This window comes from Ciconia boyciana, chromosome 18 (genome assembly GCF_034638445.1).
Source record: "Ciconia boyciana chromosome 18, ASM3463844v1, whole genome shotgun sequence".
Lineage (NCBI taxonomy): Eukaryota > Metazoa > Chordata > Aves > Ciconiiformes > Ciconiidae > Ciconia > Ciconia boyciana.
The window spans coordinates 7754416-7780284 of record NC_132951.1 but is presented as its reverse complement, the minus strand read 5'-3'; the positions used below and the strand labels follow the sequence as shown (position 1 = coordinate 7780284).

The 25869-nt window shown below is 51.3% G+C and overlaps 1 protein-coding gene across 3 annotated transcripts in view; it reads right to left on the bottom strand.

The window, feature by feature from the left end:
• Positions 1-25869, bottom strand: part of MEGF9 (multiple EGF like domains 9) — a 58922-nt gene that overhangs the window by 9472 nt on the left and 23581 nt on the right. For all 3 annotated transcript variants that reach the window (XM_072883201.1, XM_072883202.1, XM_072883203.1), the window contains exons 2-5: positions 17975-18176; positions 4950-5089; positions 1217-1360; positions 69-341 (exon numbers count right to left, since the gene is read on the bottom strand). In XM_072883201.1, coding sequence (XP_072739302.1) covers positions 69-341; positions 1217-1360; positions 4950-5089; positions 17975-18176 — 759 coding nt within the window. The remainder of the gene's footprint in view (positions 1-68; positions 342-1216; positions 1361-4949; positions 5090-17974; positions 18177-25869) is intronic.

Here is a 25869-nt window from a genome sequence, read left to right as displayed (position 1 = left end):
TTCAGGCAGCTTGTGCCCACCTGAGCCACACAGCGAGCTTCGACACTGATTTGAGGAGCACGTCTTACCTTTCTGGGTGCAGTTGGTCCCCTCGGGGTCTCGGACATAGCCGTCCTCACACTCCTCGCAATGAAACCCAGCGGTGTGGTACAGGCAGCCGATGCACTCCCCGCTATCCGGCTTGCACACGCTGGGTGACTGTGCTGGGTCCACGTTCCCGTTGCATTTACATCTGACGCAGATGCTGTCGGAGTTGTAATAGCCGTTGTCACACTGGTTGCAGTTCGGGCCAGTGTACCCAGTTTTGCATTTGTCACACCTTGGGGCAGTTTCACCAGGCTCTAAAGAATACAGAAAGGAAAATAGGTGTGTGCCGCAGCCCCTTGCAGAGCAACACCCACTGTGGGATTTGTTCTGCGGGGCCTGGCCACAGGTCACTACGACAAAAATCAGCAGCCACTGAGTATTAACCAGTCTCAAATTTTAAGCTGAAAATACAACTTTTGAACTGCAGCAGTTTCTCTGTTCCGAGCGGAAAAAAAAGCTTTGGGGGTTTCTGATGCCTTGTACCAGCCTCACAGAGCATGCTCGGCACGTTGCTAAGCAAACAGATTATTCCTCCTGAACACTTCCATGTCAAACAGACAATTTCAGAAAACAGCTGGAACTGTGTTGGGGATGTTAGCAATCTGCAGGAACTTTTGGGCCTACATGAAGCCAGAGGAGGCTTGATTGCAAAACTGATTAAGGAAATATTTTAAAAAGTCTTACATATGTTTATTACAGCTATGACTTCTCTTGGTTACATCAAAATAGAGCAGGAAGACTGGGGAATCTCTGTTTGGAGTCCCATGGAGATGCTCAGCAGAGGGCTCACAGAGGCATGGATGGCTACGTGGCACTGCTGGCCGTCTCTGTACCTCTCCTGGCTGCCACAAGCCCAGCAGCTTCTCTCTGCAAAACTCTGCAGGTTCTTCAGAGCAAGCTGCAGCCTGTAGTGAAGCGTTTCTGACGCCCTCCGCTCACAAGAGGCAACGCGAGGACCAGGGACGCATCGTGGCAGGCGCTACTTCCAGCAAGGTGCCCACGAATGGGAGACTCACGGGCTATAAACCGCCTCGCTAGGCTGATGCACGCTGAGTGGCAATTTAATTGAAACACATTGGGAAGAGCTACATTCATTATCTGAGGAATTAGACCAAAACGAAAGCCTTACGTATTCGGCAGGTGCCGGTCGATGCCACGGTGGAGCACGGGCAGCGATGGCAGGCGTGGGCAGGATGGGTGCTTCTGTAGAAGCCCTCCTTGCAGAGCTCGCAGTGGTTTCCCTTGGTGTTTTCCTGGCAGTGCAGGCAGGTGCCTGGGGAAGGGACAGGAGCACAAGCAACCGTTCGGCAGCAGGAACTGGAGCAGAACATTTGGAGCAAGAATCTGCATGGAGCGCTCTCAATTATCAGAGCTCACAGGTGATTTTGGATGCCCTCCGGCCAAAACGTGATCCTGGCCTCTTATGACCTTCTGATGGTCCTCCCCCCCTCCACACGCACACACACATAATGTGAAAAAGTAGGTAGCCCCAGCAGAGAGGCCCACAGTTCATCACTTTAAAAGGTCAGTGCGGGTCAACACATGCTATCAATATTAAATGGTCCTCAAGGAAAGCGGCTTCGGTTTGCATCTCTGCCAGTGAGCCGGGATCTCGATGCTTCAAATCCCTCACTCTCATGAGGGGTCCCTCCAGTTTATACCTGTGCCCTTTTTTGTGTGCAGCCTCTTCCTGCACCACAGAGCTGGTGGGCAGGGGCAAGGAAGTGCCGCCGTCCTGCTTTGGAGGCAGAGGGCTCCATCCCACCGGCGTGGCTCTACCTCCTCCATCCCCATCACAGGAGGAACGTTTGCTACCGGCCCAAGGCAGCAGCAATTACTGACCTTGCCAGAGAAACAGCAGAACTGGGGGTTCACGTGAGCCACCTCCCCTTCCTGGGGTAGCCCCTGAGTCAGAAAATCGACGTGCGGTGTCTTAGCAGAGGCTGTGTCCTAATGGCCCTCTAAATTGCATTTTGATACTATTACCAGAGAAAGAAAAATCTCCATAGTTATGAAAACGCAGCCTCTATCAAAAGCCCATCCATCAACAGGAACATCTTGTAATTCAGCAGGCTCCTCGTCGAGGTGGCAGTGACCTGAAGGAAGCTTATTTGATTAAATCCCGTGTACAAGACTCTGAAAAGGCAACAGCCACCTTCTGACAAACCAGGGCGGCACAGAGCAGTTTATTCACTGCATATATAAGCACAGACAGGAGATTCACTGAGCTAATCTAGCAATGCTGCGGGGGTAAGGAAAAGTCTCATCTCAACATTAACCACACAAAAAAAATCCTGAATTAGGTTAATGCTGACTGTTTAAAAAAACACAGCAGATTTTCTTATTAATATTGGAACAGTTTGGCTCCCTTGCAAGCCCAGTACACTGCACGGCTCCTACTCTTCTCTTTCCACAGCGATGACTCTGCAGCCGAGCATCCCTGAGCAAGCCCAGCGTGTCCTCGCAGCCGACCTCGCACCCGGGGCAGGAAGCAAACCCTGGCAGCTGCCGCTTTTGGGCTGATTCACCCGCGCGGTGGGGCTGGCAGCACCCCAGTGACTAAGGACACTTGCTCGGCGTCAGCTCCCACACACTGTTTGCTCTTCACCCAACAGCTTGTCAGACACGAGCCGGTGGTTTTTGTGGGAGAGATGTCAGGGTTCGAGGGGAAAATTATCTGCTGGTCTCGGTTTCTCCAGTTGCAAACCTCGATCAGCTGCTTCAGCGGGATGCCTGGGACGGACCGGCTCGTGGAAGGTCAATTTGCCCGATCAGCACTAAGGGTGCCTTGAACCGTGCTCTGCAGGCATTAATGGTGGTATAAATCTGGAATCACACCTGCGTTTTCTGTACAGTCTTGGTCATTTCAGGACCGATGTCTTTCCCATCGGCGGAAATTACTCGCATTTATCTACACCAACCCTGCAAAATGGCTGCGTTTCCAATGAGTCAGCAAATTGCTCAGCCATGCAAAGCACGCATGGGCTTGCAATCAGGTATCGCTGTGGAAAGCCTTAATAATTAATAGCACTTCCCATCCTGACAATGCCCTCCGGAAGGAGCAGACCTCGCAGTACCCCGGCTGGGAAGAAGCAACCAAACTCATCGCACAGGCACAACCCGGGGCACGAGGGTCGCGTTGAAGGAAGCGCTGTCGCCTGGGGAGCTCGGGCTGCCCAATTTCCAGCACAGTAATTTTAAATATTCCTCCTGGCCAGAGGAACGCCGAGCGAGGCCGTGTGGGGACGGCTGCAGAGCCGGCAGAGGGAGCCCGAAGTACGGCATTAATGCCAAAGAAACCTTGAAAATTTGACAAAGACTACACACAGTTGATGTAAAGCTGGGGAGGTCACACAAAGTGCAGTCTCTAGAGCAGGCTGAGTGCGCTGCGTTACTTATTAGATGTCAGATCTAATTTTTAATCGCCTGTTCTCTGTTCTGGTTTTGTTGGTTCCCCCACCCCCAGCAGCAAGGAAAGCAGATGGGAGGAAAATTTTGAAAAAGGGATTTTTGTCAAATCAACAATAGGTCATTAACCAAAAAGAGGGTTTTTCTTTGCAGTGCTGCGGTCAGCGCTGGACAGCCCCAGCAGAAGCGCTGCCTGCACAGCCCCATCCCGGAGGCAAGGTCTGCGCTGGGTTTTTTTTAAATCAAGAGCAGGGGGAACATTGAGGGAGAAAAAGGAAGAGCAGATTATCTTACTCCTTCACAAAACCCACACACCCAGCTCCAAATCAGTAACACAGCTGATGTGTGCACAGCTTTAGGTACAATCTGATATCCTTCAGTATTAGTAGGACATAAGTTCTACTTATTAGTCGCACATAAAGTTCAGTGTAGGAATGAATGCAATAATTCATCCTCAGGGAGTGCAGATCTGGTGCCGGCCGCTACCCCTGACAGCGGCAGAAACAGCCTCTCTGCCCAGCAGGATCAGGGCACTGGCTGGGCACAGTCAGCGCTGCGGCTGCCCGTTCCGCTGCCGCAAACACCAGGCCACGAGGGAACAGACGCCGGTGCAGACGTTGCCCAGAAACACCGTATTTGATGAGCTCTGCTTCTCTGCCAGCTACGCAAAAACCGCTGCAACATTTTTAAAATTATCGCTCCTTTCTAAGCTCCTGGATAAATATCACAGAACTGCATCTCAGCCTGGAAGTTTTGATGAGAATTTGGACTTTGAAGTGTGAGTTTTGTTGCTACAGTGGGGATTGCGCGGGCAGTCACAGAACATTGCTCCTCCGGGATCTCTCCTTCCAGCGGAGACGGGAAAGCAATGAGGTCCCCCTGCCCTCCCATAAGCTATTCAAGCACAGGTGCTTCCCCATTTGCACTCCACCAACATCTGTATGAGTGAGAGACAGTCAAAGAAATGATCAAGGAAAATGAACAAGGCCAATTTATAAAAAGGGGGCAATATTAATTAGGTGCTGCCAGTTTTTTCCAGCACTAATCACATTATCTGTGGCAGTAACAGCCACCTTACGTCAGTGCCACTACAGTATATGTTTCCAGGTAAACAGCAGTTAAACAAAAGCTCCTTAAGAGCCCACGTTGTGTATTTGTGTAAGTGCAGAGAACAATAGAGCACTGATTTCCGATAGAGACTGCAGAACAAAGGCTCTGCACTGCAGCCTGGGGTAAATAACGCAGCCTTTATTGACTTCCTCCAGAAGAGGACTAGCTCCAACCTTGCCACGCATCTTAATTTTCGTTTTAAGGTAAAGACAGTGGGCACTCAAGGCATAAAGATGCAGATGAAGAGGATGAGAGTAGAGGTCTGCTGAATGAAAATGGCAAAAAACAGAGACAGAGAAGACAGGTAAAGTCTGCACCCACCGTGGGCACAAGAGGGAAGTTACCTGTTAAGCTGTCGCAGGTTTTGGAGTGGTTGTTGCACTGGCACGGCTCGCAGGTGGTTTCGTTAAACCTGTAGTATCCATCACTGCACCGGTCACACTTCAGGTCCGTGACACCAACTTTACACTGGCATTTCCCAGAGCTGCACAGAGAAAAACCAACAGTGAAATCTGGATGTGCTGGGAGGCATCCAGAGTACAAACCGGCGGTCAGTGTTTTGGAGTCGCTTTCCAGAGCGGGGAACTCTGCGCAGAAACGCTTGCTGGAAGTGGGACATTAAACCCATGGGCAACAATTTCCAAAAAGTGATGGGGAGTTCAAGAAAGGCTGAGTCTCTGCAAAACCAGTTGCCCTGACAGCATTTCCAGCTGGGCACCAGAAATCATCGCTCACTCTGGAAAGCCCTGGCCCAAAGCCGTCCCCATGCATCAGCCCCCAGCAGATGCTCCCACAGCCCCTCTCTGGTCCCAGCTTCATCGAGCACCTGCACCGGCCCTGGGTCCCGCAGGACACTGGGACACCCGTGCTCCCTTCGCCTGAACGGCAAAAGAGCACCCACGTGGATCATCGCCTCCCCGCCGCATCGGTGCCGAGCGGCACCTCCCGGATTGTCGGACAACCCCCTGCTCCCCACCTGCTTTCCCGGCTCTCCCCCAAGAGCCGGCGCAGCAGCTCAGGTGTCTCGCTCGGGTTTCAGCCCAGGCAGGCGTCAGCCACCTGCACTCCCTCCGCTTCTCCTCCACGATCCTATTTACCCCTTCCACGCAACATCCCCACGGCCACCCAGGCAAAGCCCCTCTCCCCAGTCGGCTTCTCCTACCCAGGAGGAGCCAGGGACGGACAGAGAGGGTTTCCCCTTCCCCCGGGGTTCCACTATACCAGCCCCAGGGTGTTAGTACACAGGTTGGTGAACAAGTGCCCTGCTTACTTGGGCACCGAGGCTGACTGCACGGAGCGTGGAGTTAAAATAGAGGGTATCAGTGTTAGTTTGCACGAGCAAATACCAGGAGGCTATAAAAAGCAAAGGTTACCCTCATTCCTTTGGCTTTCCATGCCAGTCTTTCCACATAGAGGCTGCAAACCTTTTGCTTTCATAAGCGACTTTATATACTAGCAGCATTGAGGCTCAACTCTCAGCGAAATCACAGGAATGGATAAAATGCTCTTCCCATCCGCCCCCCCGGCACGGCGACTGCCGGCTATGGCTCGCCCCACCTGCACACGCGGGAACCGCCAACGCCCGAGGCGAGGACGAGAGAGCGCAGAAGTGCCTCTCCGCATCTCCAACAGTCCGGCAGGAAACCTCAAGCCTTGCGTGCTGCACAGGGAAGCCAGGACAGCAACCCAAATAAACGTGATTTGGTCTCCTCCGGGAGATGGATTTGTTTGCAGCTGGAGCCGAGGCGGCGGGTACCATCCACGGAGCACGCCCCGCACACCGCTGGATGCAGCCTCCTCTTAGCTCTCCCGTATATAACCTCTACCCTATTCAGAAACTTTTTAAATCCAGTATTTCAGGGTGCGGTGTGCCTGCACAAAGATAATCTATTGTTCTCCCTCGCTCCTCCTGGGGAAGAGCGAGCAATGCACAATTTGCTTCTAAAAGCCCCTAGAAAAATCTGCTGATTAAAACTAATAAAGGCTGGGGCTCCAAATGGCTTGATGCACTGTTGATGTGTTGTTTTTAATTAAAATGCAGTAGATTGCAATGTTTTGGGGAAGACATTGCTTGTGTTAGAAATTAACATAATTTAGTATTTCTGTTGTTCGTTTGCTTGCCAAAGGAAGAAGAAATACTCAAAGGCACACCAAAATACGGAACTCAGCCCAAGTGGCTACACAATTAAATAGTTTCAGAATATGCAATTTCAGGCATATTTAATGGACTGATTAGAAGAAGGAAAAAGAAATATGATGTTTGCTTGCTCTCCAGACCATTATCTGGAATTGCAGCAGGCAGATGCAGAATTCAAAGGGATGCTGTTCAGCAGCTCAATACGTTTGACTTTTAAAGAGCTTTTCACAAGACCTGCCATTAATCCAAATGTTGTCACAGCGTTTAAAACAAGAGCAAACAAAAAGCAGTTTGTTTTTATTTGCTTCTGACCGCTACTGGACAGATATTGCTGCAAGCGGGCAGGGGACGGGCAGAGCCAAGCAGGGAAATGCAACTAATTTGGTGGGGATCTGATATTTAGCCTGAAAACTCATCTTCTGGGGATGTGCCCTATGAGTAGGACTTTACAGGACCAAGCACTAGAGCTGTATAATCTTCACCCTCCCGGGCTTCCTCCTGGAGTCCAGGGTGCTCCGTTTTACTCTCTCCTGTCCCTCGATCAAGCCTTTGTCGTAATGACACCCTCCTCTTCCTCCCGGCTGGCACCTTTCCATCCAGACTCCCGCTTCAATTCATTACAGGAGGTTTATTTCCCCGACGACTCTGCTAGAGCTCAATGCAGCATTTTGGCGCTGCGTCCCTTGATTTTACTCGTTAGCTTAAAAATAACAGGAAAGAAAGCTATTTAAAAAAAAAAAAAAAAAAAAGACGGTTTTGGAAAGTTTGGTTTTAATGCCTCTCAAGCAGACCTTTTCTCAACATGTTACGCATGGCACAGAGCCAAGTCCTGCATGTGCAAGAATTAAATCACTCAGCAAATATAAAGCTTTGCCTGTGGTCATTGCTTCCATAGAATAAAGCCCCCTTACAACACTCCTTTTCATAGCTCCAGTCCAGTAAAGACTGTCAGACACTTTTTAAAGCAAAGGTCAATGATATAAATGCATTGAAACCACAAAAAAAAAAAAAAGTCCTGTTAACAGACCGATTGTGCCCATAAAAATCCAGAAACTTGAAAGAAAAGACCCACAGTTTAATACTTGCACAGTGAGAACCGGACTGGATTTTGAGTATCAGCCAGGAATTTCTTTTTGGAGGGAAGTGGGGGGGAAGGAGGGGGAAGGGAGGAGGGAAACATTTTGATGCAGCAGCATCAATTGCTCAGCTCCATTTCAGACGATTATTAACTCCACTAAAGCCAGCCAATTTTTAGCTCTCACAAAAGAATTGATGGAAGGATGTGTTGGGACAAAAACAGACTTCCAGTAACAAAAGTCTCCTGCCAGCCTCGGTTTCTACTAGATTTTACAAATATACTTACTTTAAAGACCGTGTAGGTAGTGTGTATCACCATCACATCATCCATCAACTTTATATACGTTTCCTCATGATTAAAAACATCAACAGCACGAGAGATCCTGGCAGGAGGAGCAGGCAGCGATTAGCCGGCCAGCGGGGACAGGGGCCGACCACGTGCGAGGCGAGGCTCCGACGCCGAGCGAGCCCACCCTGCGGGGCTGAGGGCTGCACGCCAGGCTGGGGACCCCCCAAGGCAGGAGCTCGTGCGTCTGATCGCCTGGCAGCTCCCAGCCCTGGGGCTTCATGTTGTGCCTTAGGAGCTGCTGTCTTGATGCCTGCAAGGCAACGGCCTGGGGCTGGGCCACCGGCACCCGCCGGCAGGCAGGAGGTGGCCGCCCAGGGCAGCGGCATGGCAGCAGACACTGAGGAGGGGGCTGTAAATAAAAGCGAAATATTGGGCAAGGGGGAACAGCCTACACCCCAAAATACGTCTGCAAAAGCCAGGCTGATTTCACTTCCACCCTCCCCAGCTCCCTTCTACTCCACCCAAGGGGAAACAGCCACGGGATGCAGGAAAACCCGTCACCCACCAGTGATTCGTGTCACTGGTGGCAACACAACGTTCCCCGTGGTGGGATTTTACATGGGACTGCAGATTTACAGCTGCAGAAGTTACGGGGATACGACAGAGAAACCCCCTCCGTGCGTTACTCTGGGTGCTGTTAAACAGAGGGCTGCAGATAGTTTTGACCCCGCTCAGAAGTGTCCTAGAAGCAGAGCACAAAGAACAGGGAACACCTCCAAAATCCCGTCTCGTGCCTGGCCTGACGCTGCAGAGCATCGTGCAGATAATTTTCGGCCAGGTCTGACGGCCAGGGAGGGACACACCGACGGGACAGGCTCTGCCCGGGAGCTCGGGCAATGCCCTAACCCTGCACCGCTCGGCACAGGACAGCACGGGAACTCGAGGCCTCATCCCAAGATAAAAAATCCGGTATTAAAATATCTGTGATCTGAGGCAGATCGCAATGTGCAGTTGCATCTGCAATGGGTCTCCAGTCCTCCTCCACAGAAATAAGTTAAGTTAGCGGGGACATGACAGACACAAGATGGATGGGAAGACGGAGGACCACAGCCTGAAGGGCTGTTTGGAGGCATGCTGTGCATGGTTTAATGGTGTAACAGAAAACCCTTTGCAAGCTCTAATGGTTTATTTTCTTCCTTTTTTTTTTTTCTTTCCCAAGGAGGAGGGAAGGGAGAAATTAATTTTGAATGTTTTCCCAGCTGCCAGAAAAACCTGGATGCCCAGCTGCCACTGAGAGCCCAGGGGCTGCCTGAGCAAGTCAGAGCCAGCCAAAACGGTACAGCACCAAGCTTTTGCGCCTTTATTTTTAAAACCTATGAGAGGGGTAAGATGTCGGAGCAGAGTCAGAGAAGGAGGGAGCTCCCATGGGTCTCAAACCAGGGCATCTCATGCGGATGAGCCACACCAAACCCCCCACGGCTTTGAAGGAGAGCTTTGCCAAATACATTTACCATCTTCATCTTGAAGCACAGAGCGTACGTACGCACCCCTCCCACCGCAGCATCTCCCGGCACCACGTCACTGGCCAGGACCGTGCCCAGAAGAGCCGGCGAGGGGCCACGCTGCCCAGGGAAAGGAAAGCGAAGGCTCTTGCCAGCCCTCCCCCGACCCGGCGGCACCTCCGGCTTCACCTGCCGCCCCATCCCCTCCCAGCCACCGCCTTGTAAACCTCTGATTACAGCTATGCCCACCACTCATCCCAGCAGGACCCGGAGGTGTTCCTGTACCATACACCATTAACAGCAACGACAGCGCTCCGTATGAATGAGGAAAAACGCGTTGCTGAACTACGAGCATCTGTAAAACAACCCTCATGAAAAGGCTTTGCCACACTTTGATGCAATAAGACAAAAGGATGCTGCACAAGATTAGGAGGATTCAGAAGAGATGTTGCTAAAAATGGTGCGTTTCTCCAGCGAGCCCGGCTCCTTTTGTGCTCATTTTCTGTGATGTCTGACAGCAGCCAGGGGATAAATCTCTCTTACGTTTTCTGGGCAATGTAGAAAAGTTACCATTTGAAAGCTAAATGCTCCAAGACACTTCCAGGGAAAACCAACGCTGTTAACACTCACCCTGAGCAAACCGAGAACCCTCATAACCCACGTGTTGATTTTCCTTTAGGTCAGTTAATTTGAATACCAGCACGTGGGGATGCAGAGAGCAGGAAAAAGCCCCACATTGGGTTTCACCTCCCCGCTCCCTCGGCTCCAACCAAAGCCACCGGCAGCCGAAACGCTTTGGTGGAAGGGTTAGTGCGACCACGGCCGAGCCCCGCGCCCGCCGCCCCGCTCAGAGCTGCCTTTGTGGAGGGCAGAAGAAGCGGGGCTTTATTGCGGCGAACATTGGGCCATTGTGCGCCGCATTCCTCGCTTTGTGCCGGGGGACGGCATCTGTTTATATGGCAGCCCTCGACGGAGCGGGGACACTTCACAGCTCTGAAAGGCCATTCTGTAAATGTCAAAGGGCCACCTTGTCTGGCCACCGCCGCCTCCGCGGCCCCATCTCCCCCGCCGAGGATGCCCCGTGCTGCTGGGAAAGCCGTGGATCTCCAGCCCGGGGCTGTGCCGTCTCCTCCGGGCACCCTCCCGGCACCAACCGCCGGGACCTCGGTGGCTGGGGAGGGAGGAAGCAACGGGAAGAGCACGATGGCCCCGCAGGGCAAGGCTGGATGGGGTCCTCTGCGGTTTGGCACGAGGAGGAGCAGCAAAAGCGTAACTAACCGCAAAATCTCAACCCCAAACGGTGGGTCCCGGCTTCCCAGAGCATCCCTGAAGATCTCGGCAATATGGGGATAGGACAGGCAACTCGGCGCAGAGGAGGGCACGTCAATGGGGAAGGCAGGGAGATGGGGCTGGTCCCTGCTGGACAAACCAGTTTTGCCCAACGCAGTCCCTCCATCCCCCAGATCTCTACTGATGCCTCCTCACGGGCAGCAGAAAAAGGCACAGGCAACAAGCACTGCCTGAAATCAGGCTGGGCCCCACCTCCGCCAAAGCAGAATTCAGCCAGAAGAGCTTAAAAAGTTGAACCAATATTTTTTTTGAGGGCAGTCAATGTTTACCAGAGCAGCAAGTCTGCAACAGACAACACAGGAACGGCAAAGCGGCTGGAAAAATCAACAAAATAACAGGATTTCTGAGAAGCCACAATTACTGTAGGGGAGATGATAACAATCTACCTTTCCCTGCCGCTGTGCCCAGTCACTCATTCACTGCCCATCCCTGTCTGCGACTGAATAAAAATGGGTGCAGGTACAATATATACCTGCTTGTGGGGGAAGAGAGGAGGAGAGCTAATCGGATGGAAAGGATGTAAGAGTCTGTGATAGGAGAGAGATTTAAATAATTAAAGCACGCAGAAAAATATGCTCTAACAGGGTATTCTTCTGCTTTTATGACGTCCACATGTAATAATTTCCGCTACAAAAAAAATCTGTTCTCTGCAGAGTGATGCTGACAAGGCATTACTGGGAGGTAATCAGCCTCCACTTGTGCTCAGCCAATCTATAAAAGGGAGAGGAGTCTTTGTAAAATAGGGAAAAAGGGGGGGTTTTGTTTGTTTTTAATTTTTTTTTTAAATAAGTCCTTGAGGAGCTGGGCTCCCAAGGTCTTATCTCCAAAGGGGAGCAGTGCCGAATGGTCTTTACCGGACTGCTAAAATACAGTAGGATGGAAATGCAGTCCCCACGCAAAGAAAAGACATTTCAGAAGTGTGATGACACTCCAAAGACAGAAAATGAAGATTTTTCTCTATGCAAAATGAGAAGTCCACTAGCTTCCCCCAGATAACCTCCTGTGGTTGGGATGGGCAGAAGCCCTGGGAACACGAGGTCTCTCTCATCTCAAATCATTGCCACGAGCACCTTCCCTGCCCTGGCTGGTGAAGCTCCACAAAAACCTTGAATTTCAATGGATCTGCATTTACTGACTAACAAAATAAAACCCCAAATTCTGCCCCGCATGGCTTCATACCGCATGATGCTCAAGGTACGTCTAGTCCATCTAGACCCACCTCAGTGCTTCCCAAGGCCACCAGGACCGATGGTCCTTATCGCTTCGCCCCCTCCACGGTCTCTTGGCATCTTTTCACATCCCACCACCTCTGCAAACCCAGCGTGCAGCTCTCCCTGCCCAGTATCCGCAAGCTCCTTCAGAAACCCCAGCCCTTATTCAAAGACCTTAACAAAGAACATTGTCCAGTGCTGCTGACCCTACTCTCATCAGCAACGCTCTTGCAAATCCATATGAGTAAGGGTCACAAGATCAGCCTCTCCAAAGAGAAGCCCACTACAAAGAAGGCATACAGCGATGGAGACTGCCCAGCTAACAGCACTCCCCTTTCAGCCTCGCAGCATCCCTGCTCCAGGGGACAGCCGTGTACAAATGCTCTCAGGGACCCTCTGCCTTAATTCTCTTTAATACGAACACAAACCGTGAGATCCCCTTGAGGGGACAAAACGTCTCTGAATTAACACTTAGGCATTTATAGGCATGCTTTATCTTTTTTTTTCCTTTTTTTTAAAAAAAAAAACCCAGAAACAAGTGACAGGAGTTCTCTCTAACATGACTTATGCCAAGCCTGCAGCTCAAACCATGCATGAACCAGGCTCGCACGCTGCAGAGCTGTCTCCCCAGCCAGCAGGAAGGAAAGGCTGCTCAGCTAGCGAAGGAGCAGAGCGCTGCACGCACGGGCAGTGTGTTTCAGGGCAGGACACGAACCAAAGCTAGCGTCGACTCCAAGCAGCGCATCGGAGCCTCTGCTTCCCATCGCCCTTCTGCCTGGGGGGAAACTGAGGCACAGGCAGAGGGAACAACTTAAATTGATTCGCGGACCCCAATTTAACATGCATCTCTCTTCATTAGGGACAACGATAGCATTATATGTGTGTTTAGTTTACAGCTATTTTTTTAAAGGGAACTGAAAAAACCTAACCCCGATTAGATGGTTAACGCAGGTTTAGCTAAACCACATGGCAATCCTTGAACACCCACAGCGGCTGCAGCTCTCCTTTTGTTCGCTAGCACAGGTAACGGTGCAGCAGGAGTTGCATCACCTTGCCTTCCCTGGGACCAGAATAAGTTAGTTTAACACTCAAAAAACCTCCTGGGGAATTAGGGAATTGAGGGCTCAACCCTTCTGCCGGGCAGCGGCGTCTCATAGCATCTTCTCTGCTTTGCAGCCCTTCTCCTCCGCTCACATCCCAAATCGCGGGGTGCGAGAGCAGCTGCGTGGGGACACTTGCTCGTGGGCTAAACACGCTGTCCCTGTGGCTGCAGGGCCACGCTTTGGAGAAAAGCCACAAAGGCTTGTGTGCTGGGCTAGGAAAACCTCGAATGAAAGCCTTGCAAGAGGTAAATCAGCGTAATACCACCGCTCCCTCCCTGCACTGGGTGCAGGAAAGCCCTGCACCAGCACACGGCAGATGAGCCGGCGGGGCCCCAGACCGCTGGGATGCACTGGGCTACCCTTGGCCAGTTTTTACCCACATTTGCAGACGAGTGTGGGGTTGGCCAGTGCTGTTAGCAAGATAAAAATAAATTAAAAAAAAAAAAAAATGCAGAGTCATTTGAAATCTGCTCACCAGGAGGTACCACACAGTGCCTCTTTCAGGCTGGGCTCTTCCTGTGTGCAGTCCTGCTCCTTTAAATAAATCAGCCAGAGGACAGGTTTACACAGGAAAATTATTTCCGCATGCATTTAAATAGCTGCGCCTGCACAGCTCCTCATGTCGGTGCACGATTGCTGCTCTGCAGCAGGGAAAGGCTTCCCCCGAACCAAACCCCTTTCCTCTCGCCCTGCCGCCGTGGTCTGCCATGGGGAGCAGCCGCTGTGTCGGCTGGCCGAGCCACGAGTCAGCTGGGGACACGCAAGTGGCATTTTGGGCGAAGCTGCACCGCGGGACGCGGAGGGCAGGGGTGTGCCGGGCACTGCAGAAACACTGCGAGGAGCCCCAGCGCTCCCACCGCTGCCCCGGCCGGTGGGGCTGGAGACCTCCATCCCCCCGACCACCTTCGCTGCCTCTGGCTTAGCTCCTTGCCCGGCCGTAGGGAGTGGGAGATGAGAGTTCAGGCAGAGGACTCTGCTCACATAAAGAAAAAAGAAAAATAAACGCACAGGGGTGCAAGCCTGGGAGATGTGGGCTGGCCAGCCTGGGCGTGGTGACCTTCTCCAGCAGCATCGCCTTCACCTTTGCCTCCTCCACCAGGAAGGGACATTCTTGCTTCCTCGGAGGACAGACAGACGGACAACAGAGCTCAAGGTGCCCAGAAGATGGTGAGAAATGCAGCTGGTGGGGGGCAGCTTCTGGCTGGGACCATGTTGCCATGGGCTGGGGCCACCAGCAGGCACCCTCCGCACCCAGACACTGTCGCCGGGGCTTTGCAGCGGGAGCACAGCCCTTCCAGCTCAGCCCGTGCACCCACATGAGTCACCGTCCTCATTCTCCACTACTCCATGACCTTGACCATGGCCCTTGAAACTTCAGCTTCTTTCTCCACCCTTACTCTATGGACTAGAAACACTTCCAGGCCACAGCTATCTTTTTAGCAGTCATCTATACAGCATCCAACCCAGTGAAATGTGGTTTTATCTGAGGTTTCTAGGCGTTACCGCAACAGGGACAACACATTCCCCCTCTCCGAGACGTGTCAGCCCTCTCCGAGCAGCCCAGGACTGCATCCAGCCCCACAGCAAGCTCCAGCTTCAACTACACACAGCTTTTCATCTAACAAAAAAATCACCCAAACTAGAGCACAGCAATCCTCTGCCATCCCAGAGGGGGATCTGTGTGGATCTCCCCAGATAATCAAATTTAAACCACCACCAAAAGAGACCTTTAATTAGCAGCCGTGGAGTCCATTCATAGCAACAGCATGTCAGGTCAATGTTCACTCTCAAAATCAACTGTCTGCCTCGGGAAAGGGATTTTTTTTTATTTTTATTTGATGGTCTGCATTTGAGGTCTAGTTAATAAACAGTGTACTTGGGTGTGCCATCTGGCCAGCCATAGAGCATGCCTAGGAATAATACTAATAAATCATCATATGGTGGTGCTTTAAAAGGCAGTTTTACAAAAGCCTGGGCAAGCTGATTGAAACCTATCAGGCACGTTTTGTGTGCCCCAAGAGCTCAGCCTTCAGGCAGTCCGCCTCTCAAATCAGCCGTTGTCAAAAAGGGTCAGAGTCCAAAATTACGCTGCTGTTTTCTCAGATACTCATCTGAACAGCGGACGCTTTTTTCTTAAGCCAGCACACAGGAATTAACTTGTGCAAGTTAGAGTTGGGCTGGCGCTTTACAAAATAAATAAATGAAAAATACAACTTACAGTATTTTTAATGTCAACAAAACAGCAGCTGGTTGCTGGTACTGGGCAACGCTTGTGTGCCTCATCCCAAGTGGGGATTGCCCGGAGGGACGGAGGGACACACACCAGTCATCCAGAGACTCAACGGCAGGTAGACATCAAACCTAGAGCTCCAGAGCCAGTGTTTCCAGCACAAGAGCCCAAAATCTCATTCCTGGATTCACACGCACATCTCCTTGCAATGCAGAAGAGGCTCTCCCACCCGTCGGGACAGACCCCACCGCAGGGATGGTACCCACGTCCCAGATGCCTCCCCCCATCCACCCCAGCCACGGACAAGCAGTAGATGTGTCCAGCCCCGTACCTGAGCCATCCACAGCCGCCCCGCTTTAACGCAATAGCAACGATGGGTGCTTTTGCCCTGCCGGATTTTGCATCCCACTTCATTTTCCCACACACACCGCTATGCAGGAGGCTGCCCATCTCGCAGCCATACTGATGCCCTCAGCCCTACAACACAGACAACTGACCTAATTTTCCTCTTTTTAAACACCCAGAGGTCATCTCCGTCTGCAGCAAACCCCACTGAGCAGGGAAGAGAAACACGGAGCGATCTCTGTTAACATCAGTCCTCCTCCCCAAGTCTTCCTCCAAATTTTGCCCTATGCTACCTCTTCTACATGGCCAAGGATCCGCATCTCCCGCATCCCTCAAGGCTGTAAAATGGTGCTGAAAGGGAGAAGCTAGGAGGTCCTCTGCCATTTCTGGGTCCATACACATTGGGGTTGGGTGCGATGGCTCGCTACGTGCATGAACTCCACCTTGTTCTCCTTCACAAATTGGAGCATCTCACCTGAAGTTCCCAAGGGCGTTTCTTGGCTCGCTCCATGCAGCGAGATGTGGGGAGACGTGTCCCACAACCACGCTTTGCTTGCTGCCCAGTGACTCAGCCGGGGCAAGAACCCTCCCTCCCTCGCTCCCTCCCAGTTAACCCAGCTGCTCCAGTAGCACCTCCCTTCTCTCCCAGCCCTCAAAGATAAGATTTGTCCCATCTGCCTTTCTGCCCAATTTGCCTTTCCAGTAGATCTGACCCAACTCAGGTTTTCCGGTCTGTGGCAAACCCTGATGCTTCCAGTCACATCTTCCCATACCCAAAACAACCACTAAAAAAACAAGTGAAAAACTCTACACTCTCCACCCCCAAGAATCACCTTTTTTAGCAAGAAGGTCACTCTAGTCAACTGGAGCATTGCTTTTAAGTTCTGATTTTTCAGAGCTTATGCAAGCAGAAAAATGCAGCACTGAAACAAAAAGGAAGGACTTCAACACAGGCTTTGGATGCTTGGGAAAAAAAAATGTATAAAATAATTACAAACAGCATGTCCCTGCAGAACATTTCGATTCTGACTCAGCCCCAGCCTTGGCAGGAAAGTGCAGGTATTCAACACACGCTGAGCCTGGACCAAACCCTAAAAGATAACAAGGTTGATGCCAGCACGAAGCAACCAGTGCAGAAACGTATTGCATCCGCAGGCCGGTATCGCTTCCCTTGCAGGGCCCCGGAGGAGGGTCGGGGGCTCCAGGAACTGCCCTTGCTGCCGACTTTCTGGTGCCCAGGAAGGCTGGAAGTTGCTGCAGGGTGGTTTGATGGGGGGATCTCCTCCAAGGAGAGACCCTGCATCTCACTGCCTGTGAGCACGAGCAGGGGACCCAAAGGGTCCGGCTGCTGCTCAACCGTTATCTGTAGGAATAAAGTGATACCCTCAACTCAGCAACAAATCTCTCATGACTGACAGATCACTGGAAGTTGGAAAAAAAATAATTGCACGCTGGCTTTTAAAAGGCAAAATGTGAGGGTGGGTAAGGTGAACCGAAGGGGAACACGTTCATTATACAAGAGCTCAAAGCATCAGCTCTGGTGACTTTCTTGACACAGCAAAGGGGAGGAGGAGGCAGGGTTAAACGCCAGGCAAGGCAGGAGCTGCCGCTGCTGCTGGGCTGCCACTGCTCTCACGGTGCTCGGCAAGGGCAGAGCACAAAGCACCGCTGCCTCTGGGGTAACGAATATGCCTCTGGAAAACAAACCTCTCCAGGCTCATCTGCTCCCCTCCCGAGCTCAAGCGCGAAGGCAGTCCTGTGCGATAGGGACTAACGGATGCACACGGCATTAGAGGAGATGGTTCTGCTGCCGTGCAACTCAGAAATACAAGTTAACTCCCTTGTGGGCCGACGGGGCTTTTACCACAGCTATGGATATTTTCATAATCCAGATCTTGAAAGACAGGAAAAATACGCTTTATGAATTTTTATAAGGCCAGCTTCCTTCCTGCTTTTTCTTTTCTTTTTTTCTTTTTTTTTCTTTTTTTTTTTTTTAAATACTAGCACCAGATAACACGATCCATTCTTGCCTGATCTGCATCCCAAATCCCAAAATATCCCCAAATGCCAATGCCGCGCACACAGCCTCCCGCCGGGAGGCTCAGCGAAACGCCGCCTTACTTACTCATCACACCGGGCGCTGCTGGAGCCGGCGGGGCTGCAGCCGCAGGGACGGCACCGCTGGCTCCTCCGCTCCAGGTAGAACCCCTCGGCACAGCTCTCGCACCGCAGCCCCGTGTAGCCTTCGAGGCAGGGACACTGCCCCGTCGTGCCATTGCATCCGGCCGCGCTGGCACTCCCCACGACGCTGCAGTTGCACAGGTCTCCTGCAAGGGGAAAGAGAGGCTGAAACTGGTGTGCTGGGGGCACGGCGCTGAGCAAGAGCCCGAGCGGGGCCAGCGTCGCTGTCAGCACGGCTGCCCTCCCTTTGCTCACCCCAGGCTGGAAACATCGTCGCCGTAAGGATGATATTTGCTTTAAAATGTTGAGATGATAAAGAAGAAATGATGGGAGCACCCTGGGGTTTGAACCCCCATGGTTCACATTCGAAATCTCTCTCCAAAAGAGAACTAGAAGATTATGGGTATCACTACTTAAATACACATATATGTAGCTGTATATATTGTCTGTATGTGTACACACACACATATACACACTCATGGTTGTCTGGTTACGCAACTCCAGGAGCTGACAAGTGCTAGCTGTTGTAATATTAGAATAAAATCAGCAACAAGTGGCAGAGTCACTAATTGTCAGATCCTCCATTTCACACCACTGGAACACCTCCCATTTACCAGCAGGCTGGTCTTTACGACACAGGACGTACACAACCTGCACGATGAACCGGCACCAGCATCTCCCTCTCCTGGAGAACTGACACAGAATTCCCCGACCGGGAGCTGAGGGAGCGGAGGAGCTCCAGGCGTTCGGGCCGATGGCAGGGGTCCTGACTGCCCAAGCTCCCCTAAAAATCTGTCCTTGGGGAGCACTGAGCACATGGAAACGGCTTTAAACACCGGGGTGGTGGAGCTGGGGCAAGACGGAGAGCTCCTGGCTACCGCCCTTCGCCACCTAAACCACAACGGGCCACCTGCAGCCCCGTGGCAAGGGGGACAGCTCTGGGGACCCACGCATGTGCCTTGGGGACGTTCATTTACAGGGGCGATGGAAAGCACGCACCGAGCGGCTGCTTTTTTAAGAGAGGAGCAAATCTTTTGATCAAGTGATGAATTCCCAGTCAGCCTGCACATTATTTCTCATAATACTTTAAAGCATCAAACGCACCAAAGAGAACAACCTCTCCCCGGCAATTTGTTTCTGCCAAGAGCTGTATCTCTGTTCCTTCATTGCAAAATATTTAGTGCCTTAATAATGTAAAGTCTTTTTCTGCCAAGGGTGAATTATAAACAAGGATTATTTGCAGAAATAGTGCATAAAGTATCAGGGGCTTTACGCCACCGTTGGTATTTGTTATTCCCTGAGAAAAGTCAGTATTCAGGGCACTTCACGAAGAGGGGAGAGGCCTGGTCCCCATCCCAAGAAAACTTGACTTAAACAAAGCTCAAATCATGTCAAGAAGACCCAACACTAATGCTCCACGTCAGCACCAGTGTTTCAGATTATTTAATATTTATATTGCACACTTATGCCCCAATCCAATGGAAAGGACCTCAGCAGGTGCCTGGATCGAACCACACTTAAAAGCCAGTGACTTAATAAAGATTAATTTATGAATATGTAAGTAATCTGCTGAAATCAGACCACACTGAAGACCTCAGAGTGCCTTTGCAAATACAAGCCATAAGGTCTCCCCCATCAGAGCAGCATTGTAAAGGCTCCCCGATGCCCTTGCCCTGGGTCATTCGCCGGTGGACTGCAGCAGAACGGGCAGATTATAGAGCAGTTTGGTAAACACGTTAAATGAACATAAAATCACGATTAGAGGTTGACTTTTCAAGGAACACAACAAGCCGAGTGCCATGAAGGATCCCCCTCTCCCAAAAAGGGGTCGTGCAAAGCCGCAGGACCTCTCTAACCAACAGACAGCCAGGCTGCGGCACCCCGGTGCTTTTACTTTTTAACTGTTTTCTTCCAATGCACAAAGAAGTATGAGTTATTTCGCTTTATTACCCTATCAATACATCCACAGTATCCCCACAGAAGTCATTTTGTACCTACACACCTGTGAAATTGCACCTAAATTTTCTTCAATCTAAACTAGCAAATAGGACAAACACCTCAAGATCTGCAATTATCCACTTCAGCATCCACTTCACACAACGAACTAAATTCCCATCTCAATTACCCAAGCCGAACCGTATCGATTTGGGCACTTGGGCTGCTACCAGCCAACGGGAGCCGCAAAAACTTGTTGAGCAAAAGCGCATTGGAGTTTGTCAAACATGCATCAAAACAAATTTACCTTTCAAAGCTCATTGCGTGCAGTGCCATTAGACCTGCTAGACTTGATTAAGAAAAGAAAAAAAGCACTGTGTCAGTTCTAACGGCAACGTGAGGTGGTGAGAGGGCAGGTCCAGCACGGCAGCAATGAGCTGCTCTGTGCTGTGGGATAATTGCTGGAGGTGACTTAGACATTAAACTTATATTCACACTTTTAGGTAAGGTCCAGCATTGAAGAAGATTCCCGGGTGGAATGCGGCTGACATGCAAGGCCATTCCATGGCAGTTCCCTAGGCCTGTAACCTTAGACGTCGGTGACGCCAGGGGAGCTTGGTGTGCTGACTCTAAGGAGGTGTGGAGACGCCGCGGCCAGGCTCTGCAATTAAATGGGAACTCAAAGGTACTGTGTGTGACCAGTAAGCTGCACATTTGCTATCCTGGGCCAACAGTCTGTCATGTTTCTGACAAAATGCTGTCCTTTGATGAACTTTGCTCATTATAACATCATTATAATACCAAAACACACCTCCATCCCAAAAGCTACCCGCCTCTCAGGTGCGACCACCCCTCACTGAGCTTGCGCTTTGAATTTTTCCTAGCCTATACCTTTAAAAGCGAAGCGAGAAAACTTTACACCCATCCTAAACAAAGATGTATGACTAGAGTCACTCAAGCTGCACCCGAAAGGTGAAAGATAGTATAAAATGGCTTAAGAGAAAGAGAATGTTAGGGGAGACACCATCGCGTACCACTCTGACCTCTGGGATCAGGCGACGGGCTGAGCCTCTCTTCCCCCCCATCGGGACACCTTTGGGTAAGAGTCGAACACTTGGTTATACCAAGGGCCTCCCCAGGAAACTTAGAAATCTCTCTAGAGTTGCTTTATCATCTTTTAATGTGCTTATAGGCAGCAGTGTCACTCATACTCTTGGTGTTTGCACATGCTTTGCAGACAGTAAATTTATCACCGGTAATCCAAAGAATCTGTATATCTGTTGCTCTAATAAACTGCACTCTTCGTTAATCTAGCCGAGGTAGTTATTGAACACGACCAGACTCTTTAAGTGTGGCCGTGATAGTTCATGCAACACGACTAGACTGGGGGTGCAGTGCATTTAAATTAACGCTGTCACCTTAACTCTGATGAGTGGCTGCATATACCATCCTTAGAAAATAACCGTTGACCAAGTCTGAGACTGAGACTGGACTTGGCCGCACCTAGACTCCCCTCTGAGAAGGAGTTTAGAAAGCAAGGGGGTCCTGTCTGAACCTCCTGGCTCAACGGGAGGGTTCCCCCCCCAGCCACTCCTCAGGCTCCTGCGCGACAGTAGCTCTTAACGCAACACGGGCAGAGCCCACCCTCGCGCTGCAGGGACAGCACAGCCAGAGCCGCCGCCGGCTGCGCGCCGAGCCCGTCCCAACGCTACGGCAGCACCGGCCGAGAGCTGAACTTCTTCAGGTGGAAAGCGATGGGTGCTACAAGTCAAATTCCCGTTCCAAATGCTGCCATCCTGCTGGCGTGCGTGTGATGGGTAAGAGTTCCTCCACGCTGATGGGGACCACCCGTAAGCACTGCCCCGCTCCCGCCCTCTCCATCCAGCAAACCAGCACCTATGGACACGGCTCGCCAGGAGCTGTCAGAGCCCAAAAGGACACACTGGCACGGCCGATACCCGGGCACGTTGCTGTAAAAATTAAATAACCTCATCCACTGCGAGAGGCTGAAAGGCCCCTTGCTGAGATAGGGCTCTGCTGTAGCAGGTTTATGAACCTGGTTTTGTGGCCGTGATTGCACTAGGAGAAAAAGAAGGGCTGTCCCCAAATATATTATACTGACAGGAGGGGGAAAAACTGATTTTGACAGCGTATTACCTTCCAAGAAAATCAGCCATGGCAAAAAAGTTAAAAACAGGTCAGGGAAGAGGAGCTGCATATATTGGCAAAAGTCTCACATTTCTTTTGCCCTTTATTGAAGGACCTCAGTCATCCATCAAAAGGGTCCGGCCATCGCCAAACCGTGCTGCAGCTCACCGGGAACATCATCGCTACTTACAGGAGCCTCACACGTGCCGGGCGGCAGCGGGAGGCGAGGGCAGGGTCCGGCCGAGCCCCGCTGCCTTATCTGAGAGATGCGAACATGAGCAGCCTTGCTGGAAAAAGCAGCTGACTTTGGGTTGATCTTGGCCATGGCACCAACCACCAAACTGGGTTTTCCTTCCGACGGCACGGTTGTTTGTGCGTTAAGACGCTTTTGGAAAGCCGTATGCTTTCCAAAAACACACTGCCTTTTTTTTCCCCCCACAGGTCACTGCCCATCAAAATTGCACAAAGTCGGGTCAAAACCTGGAGGCGGCTCAGCCTCAGCAGCCGAACTTAACGGCAACACAGACACCACCAGCTCTGCATATGCCGGTTCCCCAGGAGAGCCAGGAATGCTGCAATAATCCAAAATAACACAAGCAAAAAGCAGCGTTCTGTTCGCAGGCTGGTGGAGCGGTGGCTCCAGTTGCCTCGGCAGCGACGGGGGAGGCTGGTTCTGCTGCAGCGGGGGCGCAGAGCTGAGCCCGTCTGCTGCGGAAGCAATCGGGAAGCTGCAAAATCGCCCCCGAGTGCGTGATACAGAAGACATCTCCCAAAAGGGTCATTTCCTTGTGGGCCCTGCTTCCCCCAAACCACCCCAGAGATTTTTGGGGAGGGGTGGTGGCTCGCTTCAGGGGAGTGGCATCATGCGTGGCCCCTGCCACCCCCCCAAGACACCCTTGCTGCACCCAGCTCAGCTCGTGCATCCGCCCGGCTGATGCAACCCAAAAATGCCCTAAAGCCCCTTTGGTTGGGCAGCGGAGGAGAACCAGCAGCATTAAAATCCATCGCCTAGCGCAGCGTGGAGGTTTGACATGATGATGTACCAGACTATGAAAACCAGAGGCTTAATTTAAAAGACACTTTGTTGTCCCGATGGCAATCCAAAGATGGGTTCGAGAAGGCAAGAATGGTCCACAGCCAGAATAGGAAAGCGATAACAAACATCTACCTTAGACGTCTGGGAACACACCAAAGATGTTAAGCACTACAGAAGAAGATGAGGGAACATTATCCTGGCTCCAGGCCAGAGCCTTGGTTTTTGGAGCCTTTATTCAGTTTTCTCAAGCAAATGTTTTGCTTTTGAAGGTAACCTTCAAAAACACCTTACCGAGAGCTTTTGCAAACGCAAAGGAATGATCAAGGGTGGAAGAACCCGGAGCTGCCCCACGCCGGGATGCTCAGCCGCAGTTGGAGGTGTTGTGTTGAGGTTGGGATAACACCATCAGCAATGGGAGCCAAGGGCAAAGACCTCGCAGGGATGGGGCACTGGTCCAAGCTCTGACTGCCGGCTCTCCTCAGCTTGCTATAGTCACCCACCCTCGCTCTGCCTCAGTTTCCCCATCCATGGGGTGTTCACACACCCCACACCCCCCCGCCCAGGGCCGCCGAGCTCTGCTCGTCTCTGCCTCTGTTTCCCATTTCCAAAACACCGAGGTTTCCCTTCCTTCCCCATAAAGCACCATGCAACAGCTCAAAGCACTTAGCTATCAGTGATAAAAACCATCACCTTTCCTCGTGAGGGTGTTGATCGGCTTTAATTAATTAACAGCCCGATGACATTTTGCGATCCCAGAACAGAGGCACTATAAAAGCGCATATCACCGCCACATGTTACTCCTTCAAGCAAAAAAAAAAAAAAAAACAAAACCAAACACTGCTTCCTTCATGAGCAGCATTTTAACCTTTACTTTTCATTGCTTAGAGGCAGGTGGAGTAAAAGGAAAGGCTTACAGTTTGCTACAGCAAGGGACACGCTGCTGTATGGGAAACAGAGATGTAATATGCAATTTCAGTCAGCTGCAACCCTGAATTGATTAATGCCAAAGTCGTAGATTACTAATAAACTGGAGAATAGTTATTTCTGGTTCTTATTGTACTGGATACATGCCATGGCTGTAAGCAGCACCGACACAACCAAGAACGTGCCAGGTTAGCAGGCCCTGGGGAGCGCGAGCCCCTCCAGCCCGCACCCCCAGGCAGGGATCTCCTCCAAATCCCACCCCGGTGCAAAGCCCGACCCTGCAAACCCCAGCGACGTCCCAGCCTGAGCCAGGCCTGGCGTGACACCGTGTCCCTTCGTCTCCCATCCCCTCCTAGTACTTAAGCAGGGCTCGTTCTGGTGTAAAAATAATTTCTCAAATTATTTTCTCACATCCTTTCAGACTTGCAGTGTTTTAAGTCTTCGCACATATTTTAAGCGTGATTCCTTCTCCCATCCAAGCCACTTAATGGATGAATAATTTAAAAACGGGTGAAATATTTACAAATGGTAAAAGAAGAAATCACTATGAAACACATGAAGATGACTGTATGAAACCATATTTGCTGGGGACATCCTGAAACAGTGCAAATCCTGAACGGAGTCACCTACTCCCTGAGAGCCAACATGGAAAATCCAAGATGCACATTTTCTGTTAGAAGAACACGCAGCTGAAAGAGCAAGCTGTGAAGTCCCAGGGATGCTATTTATTGTCCTGCTTCAAAAACATCCCCAGGGAGACAGCCATTTTCTGTTCTCTGGACTAGGAGATGAGAAAAAAAATACATTTAAAAAAAAAAAATGTATATATATATAACCTGGAGGTACTGTTAGGTTTTTGGGTGCTAGTGCTGCCGCGGCAGCGCCGGGAGCCAGAGGTGGGAGCCGGCGTGGTTTCTGCAGCGCGGGGCTGGCTGAGGCAGGTACCAGCAGGCGTCCCACCGGATTTACAGCGGCAGTAACGATGCCAGGCTCGGGGCTTCTCTGCCATTTGTTGGCAGAGGCAAAGCCAGGCATCCTCACCTCCTCCCTCCGTTGTTTGCACCCTAATTCCTCCCCTGCGTACGTGGCTCAAGGTGAGCAGCCCAAAAGCCCAGCCAGTCCCAGGAGGCACTCGCTCCTTGATTACCAACTGCTGGTAGTTACGCTGGGTTTATACCAACGTAATCTCACCTCACACCAGTCTGACCTCCCAAATATTAAAGCAGCACCGGCTCAATATCCCATTCATTTGCACAGAGAGGATGAAGCTAGTGTATTCACTGCACACGACAGCATCCCGTCCCTGGAAAGGCTCCGTTTTGATATTAATTCAGCAGTTTCCCCCCCTCTCCCTACACTCCATTCCCAAATTCAAGCCCTACCTTCTCTCCCTTTTCCGTCATTTCTCCTTCTCAATCCCTCTCCAGGCCCCATTTCTGACAACACAGGAATAAAGGGATCAGGCAGCAGGTTTAAAAATCTATCCAAGGCCATTTCCTTTCCCCGTGTATTAAACTGTGGAACTCATTGTCAGGGGATGTTCTGGGAGCCAGAAATACCTATGGCTTCAAAGGACGACTGGATAAGCTCGCGGAGGACAGGTCCGCTGGTAGCTGTTAAATAGAGGGATCTGGAGGAAGCATCCTGATGGGAAAGCCCCTGAAATGCTGGCTGCAAAAAGTCAGGATTATGCCCTGTCCTCTTGGCATCTTCTTCTGGCCAGTCTTGGATGGGTGAAGCTTTGGTCTGCCCCAGCCTGGCGGTTTTGATTTTCTCCCTGGTTTCATTGCTCAGGG